This window comes from Eulemur rufifrons, chromosome 5 (assembly GCF_041146395.1).
Source record: "Eulemur rufifrons isolate Redbay chromosome 5, OSU_ERuf_1, whole genome shotgun sequence".
NCBI lineage: Eukaryota > Metazoa > Chordata > Mammalia > Primates > Lemuridae > Eulemur > Eulemur rufifrons.
The window spans coordinates 19304987-19317693 of NC_090987.1; the positions used below are offsets into that span (position 1 = coordinate 19304987).

The following is a 12707-nucleotide window of genomic DNA, read 5'->3' on the forward strand; positions in this document are numbered from 1 at the left end:
TTATGATTATCATTTATAAGCACAGTGTTGGAAGGATTGTTAGCAATCAGATAGTTTTGTCTGCTCACTTTACAAACGAGAAAAGATAAAAGTATTTTGTAATTTTGGCTTTCATCACATACCTTTGGGCTTCAATAAGTAAAAGGATTATTGACCATAAACCTAGCCTTTTGAGTCAGAAAGATTTACGTCAGCACAAAGCATGCAACAGCCTTCTAAGTTACCCCAAATCCGTATCGCTTTAGTAAGACCAGGCAGAACCACTACATGGCAATGAACAGATAAGCTTCAGGGTCTTGGGGGTGGTGAAAATAAGGGCTCTGGGTACAGCTGACTCAGGGAAGCACTTCCCAGAAGAAGAATTCACTGACGAATGTGTACAGGAATCCCCGAAACTACAAACAAAGCCATGTCTTTGGTTTGAAGGTGGCCTTGGCCACACTAGGCGAGGCACCCGTGATGACCATGGAAACCCACCAGAAAAATATGACTCTAGCAGGAAGGAACAGCTGTTCGGAGGTGAGTGGGCTTGTGGGAGGAGTTAGAACACCTGAGAAATCCTTGAATCTGTATACTATGTTTGTTGTAGTGTGTTTAAGTTTCCTCGCTTGGATCCTGTGTTGCAGCAGATGGAAATGATCCTTTTGTGTCGATTGGACGGGGTGTAAAGGACTTACCTTTTTGGAGAGGAGGTGGGAGGCCCTGCAGGCAGGAGGGAGGCCAGGTCCGTGGTGGGAGTCCTTTAAGAAGCTGCACGCTCAAAAGACGAAAAGCTCCAGGTGTGGGGCATTGTGACGTTGATTTAACCCCCAATTTGTTTTATTCTTAAAGGAAACTTTAAATTTAAGAATAGCAGCCTAGAAAAGTGCACAAGTCACAGACATACAGCTTGCTGTGATTTTAATTTTATTTTGAAAGTGAAATTCAAAGTGCTTCACAAACATATGGCATCAATTCCTTGCTCCCTGCAGACACCGCCACCCTTTTCTTCCTCGCCCCTCAGCCCCAGCTCCTCCTCTGACCAGGGTCTCTCCTGATGTGTGGTTTCAGCTCAGTGGAATATGCCAATTCTGGGATTATTTAATTTCCAGGGCAGACAGTCTTATATATCAGCGTATGTGCAGCATCACCAGGTGCACCTTCTAAACAAAGTGCAACGTGCAGGCCCGACACGCCCTGAGATTCGGATCCAATAATTCCGGGGTAGGCCCGGCGTTGAAAATAAGTACCCCAGGGGATTGGAACACAGGAGGTGCAGCCAACAGTGTGGGAAATGCTTTGCTTGTCCTGCACCAAAGGTCGAGACGAGTCCTGACAACCTATGAGATGAAACTAGATCACAGTTTTTATCCTGTGATGGAGAGTAGGGAAGGGTTTTCTAGGAGAGGCAGTGAGCTTGAGATGGAACTGTGTGTGTGTCTCTAACCACATACTGAATCTTCCGAGCGAAGCCGCTCGACTCGCATTAGCTTTGCCCCGCTTGAGAGCCTTCCACGACCTTAAATTCTACTCACGCCTATTAAGACTGGGCTGGCCGCTCGGTTTCTGAAGGCTGGGGGAGCTGCCTGGGATGGCTACAGCCCTTAGCTGTTATGCTAATCTTGCAAGAGAAGTCAAGCAGAAAGAACAGGGTAGCAGGTCTGTTTTCCTTCCCAATAGAGAGAAGCTTCAGGCATGATTTTCTTTTGCCTTCGAACAGAAACACCAGCTGCTTTATAATGAGGCCTGTGCCCTCCTTGGTGACAGGTCCTCAGCTTGAGGGACTTTTGTTTCTTTTAAGCTACCCGTACCCACGGCCAGGCACTGTCAGCTCTGATCCAGAGCATTCTAGAAGTGGCAGGTTCTATTGAAACAGAAGAAAAGCCCCAGAAAGAAATAACCGAGCATGTGTTTTGCCTCAGTGTGAATTTTAAAACCCCTTTATTCTGGAGAGAAATGACATTGTGAAGCTGTGGTTTCTTTTTGTTGATACAGTGGCTCTCAAAGCGTGGTCCCCAAACTGGCCACATCCCAGTATCACCTGGGAGTTTGTTAGAAATGATTAGGCCCCGCTCCAGACGCACAGAATCAAACTCTGGGGATGCCTGGGAGGCTGGGCTTTCACAAGTCCGCCGGGTGATTCTCGTGCCCGCTCAAGTGTGGGAACCACTGGCTTAACCGTAAAGACTCTAGGAATGTCCGAGTCAAAGGGAATCTCGGTTCAGCCAGGTGACTGATGCAAAGAGAAAATCTTGCTAATTGACTGAGGTTCCGTTTTCTGGGTTTTTACTTTGGTCTCTCATCGCAGTGGTGAGGGGATTTCTGTTGGCCAGAGAGGAAGGACAAATAGCTACAGGAGGCTATGGGGTGAAGAGGTGGTGTTTTCAGGGACCTCTCTGGTGTCTTCTGACCAAGAGAGGATGACCGAAACCACCTGGGGGACCAAGATGGCAGGGAAACCAAATCCCCACGCACCTCCGGGTCACACTGAGTCCAAAGCACAAGTGCTTAAGAGGGCCGGGTTCTATCGGATGGGGACATGTCCTGGTTTGTCCAGGACCTTAGCACCGAAAGTGCCGTGTTCCAGGAAACTCCTCAGCACTGGGCAAACCAAGGCAGTCGGTCACTAGTCACCCTAGTTCAGTGACTGCCAGTTGGAATCACTTGGTGAGCCTTAAAAGAATACTGATGCCTGGGTCCACCTCCAGAGATGACAATAGACTTAGTCTGGGTGTGGCCAGGGCCCTGGGATGTTTAAAAGTCCCTCAGGCAATTCTAATGGATCCAGGGTTGCCAACCACTGCAGCTACGTGCCTGTCATTTCTCCCATTAAAGAAAATAAATAAAAATACAAAACACACAAAAGTCAATGGTTCTAATGAAGGTGAACCTCTACCACACATCATATACAAAAATTAACTCAGAATGGATCAATGACCTAAATATAAGGGCTAAAACTATAAAATGCTTTAATGAAAGTGTAGAGGTAAATTTCATGACCTAGGGTTTAGCAATAGCTTCTTAGACATAGCACTGAAAGCACGAGTAACAACAACAACAAAAAAAATAGATAAATTGAACTTCATCAAAAGTAAAAACTTTTGTGCATCAAAGGACACTATCAAGAAAGTAAAAAGCCCACAGAAAAGGAGAAAATATTTGTAAGTCATATGTCTGTAAGGGTCTGGAATTCAGAATATATGAAGAACACATCCAATTCAAAAATAGATAATCCAATTTAAAAAATGGGGAAAGGAGTTGAATGCTTAATGGGTACAGGGCTCTCTTTTGGGGTGATGAAAGTTTGGGGACTGGAATAGAGGTGGTGGTTGCACAACATTGTTCAAATGGTTAATTGTGTATTACATAGACTTCACCTCAATTAAAAAAAAATCAACAGTTGACTCATATCTACAAAATACAATTGAAATCAAGCTTTTTAGTGGCAAGTCCTCTACAGCTTGGCTGGGACTAGCTCCTGCAGCCCATCTTCTACCTCTCTCCTGCTGCTTGAATCATTATTACTCTCACCCCCATGGTACTAACTATGTGGAATCCCACTGAAATCCCCCCATGTCATGTATGCTCTGCCTCCCAGCGTGCCGTGGAAGGTCCCCACCAGCTGCTCCAGCCCACAGTCCTCTCTCGACTCCTGTAGCCACTAACTTTATGCCCTCACCACTCAAAGCATGGCATCCCCTGCGAGCGTGGAAGAAAGGCAGAACCTGCAGCTCCCACCTCAGACCCACTGAGCCAGAACCTATGATTGAACAAGATCCTCAGATGTTTCGAGCGCACATTAAAGTTTGAGAAATGCTGGTTCATCCTAGTGGGCCCCAAATCAGGCTGTGGATTGGAATCACTTGGCGAGCTACATTTGTTTATATCATATATTTGAATAATACATGTACATGGTAAAATTACAAACTGCATGTGTATAAAAAGAGTGAAAAAAGGAAGTCTCCCTCCCACCTCAGTTTCTCAGATTTCCACTCCAGAGGCAATCTCTTTCTCAAAGTTTCTTGGGTGTTTTCTATGCATATATGAGCATATATGTATGTATGTATTTCCTTCCCTCATTTTTTCTTTCCAGTGTATTTTTTTTGAGATGGGGTCTCACTATATTGCCCAGGCTGGTCTCAAACTCCTAGGTTCAAGCGATCCTCCTGCCTCAGCCTCCAGAGTAGCTGGGATTACAGGTGTGAGCCACTACACCCAGCTCAACCTGCCCCATTTTGATTTTACATAAATGGCAACACACTGTCCACATTAATTTGCACTTTTCACTCAGTAGTATATTTTAGAGGCCATTTTAGCACATGTTGAGCCGCCAATATTCTTTTTAGTGACTGTATAGTAGTCACCTTGTGGTTGTATAGTTGTAATATATATGTGATTTATTTTTATTACAACCATTAAAGAACATCACGCTGTTGATTACAATGATGTGGTGGCTGTCCTCTGTGCATGTCTCTGAGCATATGACATCTGTAGGATTTATAAATTGCCGAGTGAAAGAGTATATGCCTCTTAAAATCATAAGAGATAGTACCAAAGTCCCCTTTGAAAATTAGTACCCATATGCATTCTCAGGAAGCTTTAAAAAACAAAAAATTGGAGGCTATTCTATATTTCAAATTGTGAGGGCTCTGTGGGTGGGGCCTGGGAATCTGTATTTTACTTCTTTGGTGATTGTGATACAAGAAGTCCGCGGAATGGAGTGGGGAGCCGGAGGGTGGACCCCCTCACCCCTCAAGCTCCTATTCCTTGGGCTGCCTCGAATTGCTGTTTATCTCCTCCCCAAGGGGAAAGGGTCCTAAAGACAGGCCTGAGGATCGTTGCCTCTTTCTCTCCTCATGCTGGCGCAGTGCTCTGTTTAACAACGTTTGTCGATGATGAGTGTTTATGACTCATATGATGATTTTTTTTCTTTCAGTTCCATGGACCAAACACAGAGGAGAATCCTGGGCCAGCCCCGATCCATCCCTTCTTCCCAGCCCAAGAGGAAAAGGACATCAGTGATATCTTTCTTTTCCAAGGTCTGACACAAACTATCAGGAACAAATGTCCCTTCCCAGCAGCTGTTCTGTAAGACGTGTGCTTGCCTGGTCTGAGGTCCGTTAGGCCTGCCCCACTGAGGTTCCTTCCTCTGAAAAAAATTTGATGACAGTTCTTTGATAACATGAATAGAATGTTTATAGGATAGCAAGAAGATAAGAATGTAGCTTGCTGGTAACATAATAATAAATGTATAGAATGCACTGCGATGAATATTCAGAAATAATAATGAGGCTTGGATATGGCCAAATCTCATGGGTAGCGCCGTGGAGACAGCTGGGTCTGGATCCGATCTCCCCCCATCCGCCTTTCCAAGGATGGCGGGGAGATGACTTTTGTCTTTGATCGTGTCTGGGTCTCCCACTGCCGTGATTCTGACTCCAGTGCATGTCACCATGTTCTGCATCTGCAGCACCCCGGGGCCTTCCTGGCACGAGGGCTCACAGGCTGACTACCGAGGGTCGCCCACGTCTTGCCCCGTCCCCGGCCCTGCAGTTACTTAGAGTTTAGTCCTTGAAGTACAGGTTTCTGCGAGATGCGTAGTGTTTTCCAATTTGCATTATTTATGCATTTCTCTCCCTCATCTTCATTGCTCAGATAGATACATGCATTCTGGGGTTGGGATATCCTTCAAAGTGCTTGTGGATGTGAACTAGCTGTGTGCAGCTGTGCCTTGCTAATGCTGTCCAGTGCTATTGAGAGGCTGAGTAAGGTGACTACTGAAACTGACCCTTGGGATTGGCCCTCCGGAGGGCCATCAGCCTGATTGCAGAGGGTTCGAGAGAGAAGGGGAGGAGAGGAATTGGAGAAAGCAAGTGTAGACGTATTTTTCAAGGTGTCTGGCCACAAACTGGAGCAGAAAAATGGGGAGGAGCTGGAGAAAGAAGCGTAAAGGGAATTCTTCTCTTTGAGATGGGACAAATGACAGCCCACCTCGTACTGGGAAAGGGACCCATATTCCCAGCTCACATCAACACTTACGAAGTCCCCTTTCTTTCACCTTCTGTCACACCCACCACTGCTGTAGAGCTTCTCTCCCCAGAACCCCCAAACCTACCTCCGCACCAGCCCTGCGTCATATTTCTTCCCCCATTTCCTCTTCCGCCATCAATTTCTTCATTAAATAGATCAAACTACTACATTTCCAACAAAAATCAGGCATCTTAGTTGGAGAAAGAAGGGGTGAAACAGAGCAGGCAATCATCGGCTTCTCTTTAGAGGGAGGGGCTGGGCTGGGGCTGGCTGCGACTCTGAGCGCTCTCACCGTCATCCACGTTTGACCTACCGCCCAGGTCTCCTGGAAACTGAGATTCCAGAAGCGGGAGCCTCTGAAGAATGTGTTTTGCATCTTGGCAGAAAGAGCCCGGGACCCCAGTGCTAAAAAGCGTCGCATGGCAATGAGAGGCCTGGGCACCATGGCCTGTGAAGCCCCCAACAAGGTAGGGGAGGACGGGGGGCTCAGCCGTCCCTCCTGCGTCTCTCCGATCCCCAAGGCACGGAGTGTCCCGGGCTGGGGTGTGGTCTCTCCTGCTAGTTCTCTGCTGCTGTGGGACAAATCGCTGCAGACTCAGCAACACACGTTTATTATCTCACAGTTTCTGTGGGTCGGGAGCCCGGTGCGGCTGAGCTGGGCCTCTGCCCAGGGTCTCGCAAGGCTGCAATCCCGTCGCCCAGGCTGCGCTCCCTCCTGAAGCTCAGGAGCCTCTTCCATGCTTGTGTGGTTGTTGGTGGGATTCGGTTCCTTCCAGCTGTAGGACCAGGGTTTCTGTATTTTTGCCGTCCGTCCGCTGGGGCCCAGTCTCAGCACCTAGAGGCCACCCTCTCACAACACGGTTGCTCATTTCTTCAAGACCGCCGGGAGAGTGTCACCTACTCCTGTCTGCTAAGACGGAGTCTGCTGTAAAGTAACCATGGGAGCGACACCCATGACCTTTATGGTGTCCTACAGGCCAGACACAAGTCACAGGCTCCTTCCACACTGAAGGGGAGGAGACTGCATGAAGGCGCGGCTCATTCAGGTCATCACACCTCAGTGTTATCAGCTGTGGGACTGCTTGGTGACTTCAAGTGATTTTTTAATAATTTGTGTCTATTTAGTAAAAGATGTTGTTTCCACCTCCTCCTTTAGCATCTGCCAACTTGAGTGACTATTTCTCCTCCTCCCCACTATGAAAGTACTTACCACTCCCCAGCCCCCCAGACCAGCCAGGTGCACCCCCCACCTTGCCGTGCCCTGGCCAGCCCGCCCCAAGGCCACACTCCAGACTGCTCTTCCTGGGCTCCTCCTAGACAGAGGGCTTGGGTCGAGTTAGTGGAAGCATTTGTATTTGGATGACAGTGGTCGCACAGATCCCAAAGAAAGCCACGGTGTCTTAGCCCAGGTCCCAGGTTATTGGTAGAGCAAAAGTGGAGTTGCTTTTCAACCCATGGGGAGCCATTCCCGTGCTACTCATGCTGTTCAAACCTTGCCAACAGGTGAGAAAGTATAGGAAACTTGTCCTAGACCTGCTGGTGCATGGATTGTACGATCCTCTGAGCTCTGAAGTCATCCACGAGAGTGTGAAGACTCTGACCATCATGCTGGGGAAGACCCAGGGGAAAGGCTTGGGGTCCTTCTTCATAGACATCACCCTTCAGACCAGGACACTGTTAGATGACGTAAGTGAGACACTCAGAGCAACTCTGGGTTATTGCAATCAAAGTGGGGTTAGAAATGTGAGCCCCGAGTGGCGTGTTGCTCAGGGAACAAGGGCTCTATTATTCACTTATTTATTAATGAATCTTACTGAGAGACCAGTACTGGGCCAGGGTTTATGGGGGACATATAGAGATATACAGGATTCCATCACTACCCATCGAGGAGTTTTCATGTTAATAGAGAACTGAATATATGCACACTGATGGTGATGCCAACGTGTAGTCAATGCTCTCTTATAAATGTAACAGTAGCAATAGTAGCATTTAGCGAGCCTTACTGTGTGCCAGGCACAGTAGTAGACAATTTACATAGATTTTTCTCATACACTCTTCATAATAACCCCACGAAGTAGGCACTGTAATTATCATCACTTTATAGACGTGGAAATCAAAGCACAGAGAGGTCAGAACTTGCCCAAGGTTCACAAAGCCAGTAGGTGGACGTGAAACCGGGTCCCCTGACTGTGGGGCCTGCGTACTTAACTACCAGACGACAAGGCGGGCTAGGCAGAAAGAGTGCTGGTAGCTGGTTCAGTCTTAAACCGTCAGGAGCCTGAGAGACTCGACTTGCAAGCTAACGAGTTAGCCAGCCACAGTGTTCCCTCTCGGAAAGACAAGACGTCCAGAACAGGGGACAGACCTGTTTTTACTCTCAGAGGGACTTGCGTCACTTTCCACGCCCTAGTTTTCCAAGGAGCAAGGCAGTGACAGCCAGAGAGCCGGCACCGCAGGAAAGGAAGAAAAGCCTTGCAATGAGGATGCACGGAGCTTACACAGGAACTGCGGGCACAGCGTCCCTGCTTCCTTCACAGAGACAGAGAGATTTTTGCTCTTGAATGTAAGGCAGTCCTGTCTGGGAGGGGAGAGGAAAGTCTTCCCCACCCTGGAATGTAAGCAAATGTCTCAGGGCAACGGCTCTAAATCCCTCTGGAGGTGCCATCTGAACTTCCGGGACCTGCTTGCCATTGAGATGGTCTTTAAACCAAGGTTGCCTGTGATTTTTGATCAGAAATCTCTGGCCACGTAGAAACATGGAAATTCTCATGCAGAGTCGTCTGCCGACAGTTTACATCCCTCATAGATAGCATTTGTCATTGTGTGCCCTGCGCTGTGCTTGCCTGTGCATGTGTCCCCCCCCTCCTAGGGGGACAGGCACCTGTCTCGCACATCTCTGTACATCTCATAACATTAGGGTAGGGCTTTGGAAAGGGGGAGTTTTTCATAAATGTTAAGGTTTTTTTTTTTTTTAATTTTTTTATTTTTTTAGAGACAGGGTCTTTCTCTTTTGCCCAAGCTGGAGTGCAGTGGCACAATTGTAGCTCACTGCAGCCTCGAGCGATCCTCCTGCCTCAGCCTCCTGAGTTGCTGGGACTACAGGCACACACCGTCGTACCTGGCTAATTTTTCTTATTTTTTGTAGAGATGGGGGCTCACTAAGTTGCCCAGGCTGGTCTCGAACTCCTGGCCTCAAGTGATCCTCCTGCCTTGGTCTCCCAAAGTGCTGGGATTACAGGCGTGAGCCACCGCACCCAGCCGTAAATGTTGGTTTAATTGAACACACACACACACACACACACACACACTGATAGAGCAGTGACAAAAATGCAACCCTGAGGCAAATTCTGTATATGTCACATATGCTAAAAGAATATTTTAAAATAGTTCACAAAATGATTAGAAGTCCTCAGTCTTGCTGAGTCTCTGTGAACCCCAATCCTAGGTGCTCCTCGTCCCCTGAGGAGGCCCGCCCAGCCATGTTCCTTTGGGTGCACTTGGAGCTGGGTAGGACCACAAAATGTTGATATAAAAACCTGTGCACCACGAGTCAGCAGACGGGGTCACTCTGCTGGCTCTCTGCTATCTGACAATGCCTCGGTCTCCTTACCTGGAAAGGGGATGCTTGGGACCAAACACCTCCCTTTGGAGAGAAAGAGAGGGCTGAGCTCACTCACATGCTCAGGGACAAACCAACCAATTGGACTGAAAGCAGGGAGTGTTGAGAAGGTGTCAGGGAAAGAAATATGATTATTATTTCCACTACAGGTGGGAGAAACTCGGAAGAAAAGTAAAGATAAGAGACCTGGCAAAAATGCTGGGAATAATAAATAGGGAACTGGTTGCATAAATTTTGATGTAGAAAAGAAAAAGAAAACAAAGGAAAGAAAAATGAAAACTCCTTTATATATTGACATGGAAAAGCTCCTAGATAGATTGACGGAAAAATCAAGGTGCATGGTAACGACGAAATTCGTAACGACGGTGGCATGGTGTGCTTGTATTTATGTAAAAAGAGGGAAAGGACCATGTGATATATTAATACATTTTTCTTTGTTCTTCATTTTCTGAAGTGATACACACAAACTTAAAACTTTGCTTGTGGGGAGGAAAATTTGGTGGCAGATGGAGAGCAGAAGGAGACTTATTTTTTCTATAAAACTTTTTTTTTTTGAGTTTTGAACCATATAAATGTATTCTATCTCCAAAACATGAAATAACGAATGAAAGAGCTGAGAAGCTAGGAGTAGCACTAGTGATTCCCCCAGGCTAACCCTCTTGTCTGCTGGAGAAGAGGTTCATGAAGACTTCGGCCCTCTCCACCCCGTCCCCCGCCCACCCAGCTGGGTGCTTTAGATGAAATCTGACATCATACCCTGGGATAGACCTCCAAGAACCACAGCTGTGATGTGTTCTGATGTAGTTGCCTTTGGGGAATGACCTGGCTTTGTTGTTGTGTTTTTGATGGGGACTCACAGGAAAACGACAGTCTGAGATACTCGGCCTTTGTTTTGTTTGGGCAATTGGCTGCCTTTGCTGGGCGGAAATGGAAGAAATTTTTCACCAGTCAGGTTAAGCAGACACGGGATTCCCTCCTGATCCATTTACAGGACAGAAACCCCCAGGTTGCTAAGGTAAGACCGTGACCCTCTGACCTCCCGTGTGAAATCTCCATGCTGTGCGTAAAAGGAGCTGGGATGCAGCCCTCTTGAGTTGAGATGCGCAGCTATGGAGGCTTAGCAGGGTATCTGTGTGAGTCCTGGGCAAAGTGCCCCCTCCACGTACTCTCTCTGGCCAAGAGTGTTATTTTCCATTTGCTTCTGGCCCACCTGGCCAAGCCCAGCGCCTGTCAGTGCTAGATAAGCTCAGGGTGATGGGCAGGGCCCAGAGAGGCACAGGTTTAAATAGGGCACAGCAGCCCACAAAATGAGCATATGGATTCACGCCCAATTAGCTTTTGTCACTGTGCGGGCATAGATTTCCCACCCCTAGCTTCTTAATTGCCTGTGGAACTTTTGTTTTATTCTTGGAGAAAATGTGTCCTAACAGGGCTGGATCAACTTCAGGCCTGCCTTGGAGTGGGACTGGGTGAATGTTTCAAAGCCATTGGGAACAAAGTGTTCTACCAAACCACCTGTCTTCTTTAAGTAAGAGAGAGAGAGATACTAAATTTAGGAATCCAGTGCTACTTTTTTTTTTTTTTTTTTTTTGAGACAGATTCTCACTCTGTTGCCCGGGCTAGAGTGCCATGACGTCAGCCTAGCTCACAGCAACCTCAAACTCCTGGGCTCAAGCGATCCTCCTGCCTCAGCCTCCCGAGTTGCTGGGACTACAGGCATGTGCCACCGTGCCCGGCTAATTTTTCTATATACATTTTTAGCTGTCCATATAATTTCTTTCTATTTTTAGTAGAGACGGAGTCTTGTTCTTGCTCAGGCTGGTCTCAAACTCCTGAGCTCAAACGATCCACCCGCCTCGGCCTCCCAGAGTGCTAGGATTACAGGCGTGAGCCACCGTGCCCGGCCTCCAGTGCTACTTTTAATGGGAGGATAAAAAGGGCTTTGATCAGCTATGAAACTATGCTCTTCCCACCAGCCCCCAAATTATAAGGTCATTTTATAAGTACACATCCTTTAAGGTTCAAATTTTCAAACTCCCTGGAAGTTAAGTTCATACTCTCAGTGGCTCCCTGACCACAGATTGGGTGCAATCCTCTGGGACAGTCTTCCCTTGCTTGGGGTTTTAGAACTCTGTAATATTTTGGACAATAAGATGGTAATTTATTTTCCTCAGGCTTGCAAAACAACTTTTCGAGCCTGTTCTCCGTATCTGAAACTAAGGAAGGAATACAGCTTCCAGAGTGAAGACGATCAAAGGAACCCTAAACTCTGCCGGCAGCTGGTGAGTGAGCTGGGGCAGGAGAGAATTCTCTTAGGGTCTCTGCCCTCGTGGTGGTTAACACGGAAGGCGGCCAAGGACACCATGGAGTTACCCCCCCATAAAACGAGTCAGGCCAATTATGTTTCAATTATAACTGGCCCATCATACAATGTAAATGGCAAAACACCCAGAGGATTGTGCACAAAATATACTGGCAGGCCCAGTTCTGGTCATAAGTGGACGGCAGGCGATAAGGCCACCACCTCTCCCAACTGTCCTCATGACCCGCACTGATAACTGACTACTGGTGATATAGTCCAGGGGGTTCACTGAGTCCCTCGCTCACAGGTTCCTCTGCTCATTTCTTTCAGAGCCACTATCATCCAGAGCTCCTGCAGTTCTTCTATGCAAATAAAATTCTGTAAACCCGGAGCAGCAGGGAGGTGGTTCCATGTGAGCACATTGCCAGGAACCTGAGTTCCTCTGTTTTATCTCATTGGATGCCTCTTCTACTTGCTTCTTGTGAGTGCACTACAAAAGGGGATGTTAGGAGAGCAATCAATGGGGAAAAAAAAAAAAAACACCATGGAATTGTATCATTAAATCTAAAGTAAAATTCTAAATTGCTTTCACTTATCTCATTTTCTTCCCATGCAAATTTGACGAGAAGGTATGCATTTTCTTTAAAACATTTCAAATGTTTTTTAGATTCATTGCTTATGTCTTAGCTTTTTCCTTTTTAAGGTCATCTCTGTTACCTACCCTTTATTTTTAATATTTAATTTCTGAGGCTCAGGAAAATAACTGTTACCTTAAGT

General features: G+C 47.0%; 1 protein-coding gene across 2 annotated transcripts; it reads left to right on the plus strand.

Annotated features, from left to right (window-relative positions):
- Positions 1–4919: 4919 nt before the first annotated feature.
- Positions 4920–12314, plus strand: MRO (maestro). Of its 2 annotated transcripts, XM_069467993.1 has the most exons (6): positions 4920–5018; positions 6330–6476; positions 7513–7695; positions 10488–10643; positions 11803–11910; positions 12261–12314. In XM_069467993.1, exons 1-6 carry the CDS (start codon positions 4920–4922, stop codon positions 12312–12314), a joined length of 747 nt encoding a protein of 248 aa, XP_069324094.1. The 2 variants fall into 2 exon arrangements, with proteins under 2 accessions (XP_069324094.1, XP_069324095.1); XM_069467994.1 differs by lacking the exon at positions 10488–10643.
- The last annotated feature ends 393 nt before the right edge of the window (positions 12315–12707 follow it).

What these genes read in the sequence shown, in the direction of transcription:
- MRO (XM_069467993.1), top strand. Translation starts at nt 4,920, where the DNA reads ATGGACCAAACACAGAGGAGAATCCTGGGCCAGCCCCGATCCATCCCT. An exon ending in TGATATCTTTCTTTTCCAAG is followed by an intron (nt 5,019 to 6,329) that starts GTCTGACACAAA and finishes CCTACCGCCCAG; the next exon opens with GTCTCCTGGAAACTGAGATT. An exon ending in CTAAACTCTGCCGGCAGCTG is followed by an intron (nt 11,911 to 12,260) that starts GTGAGTGAGCTG and finishes CATTTCTTTCAG; the next exon opens with AGCCACTATCATCCAGAGCT.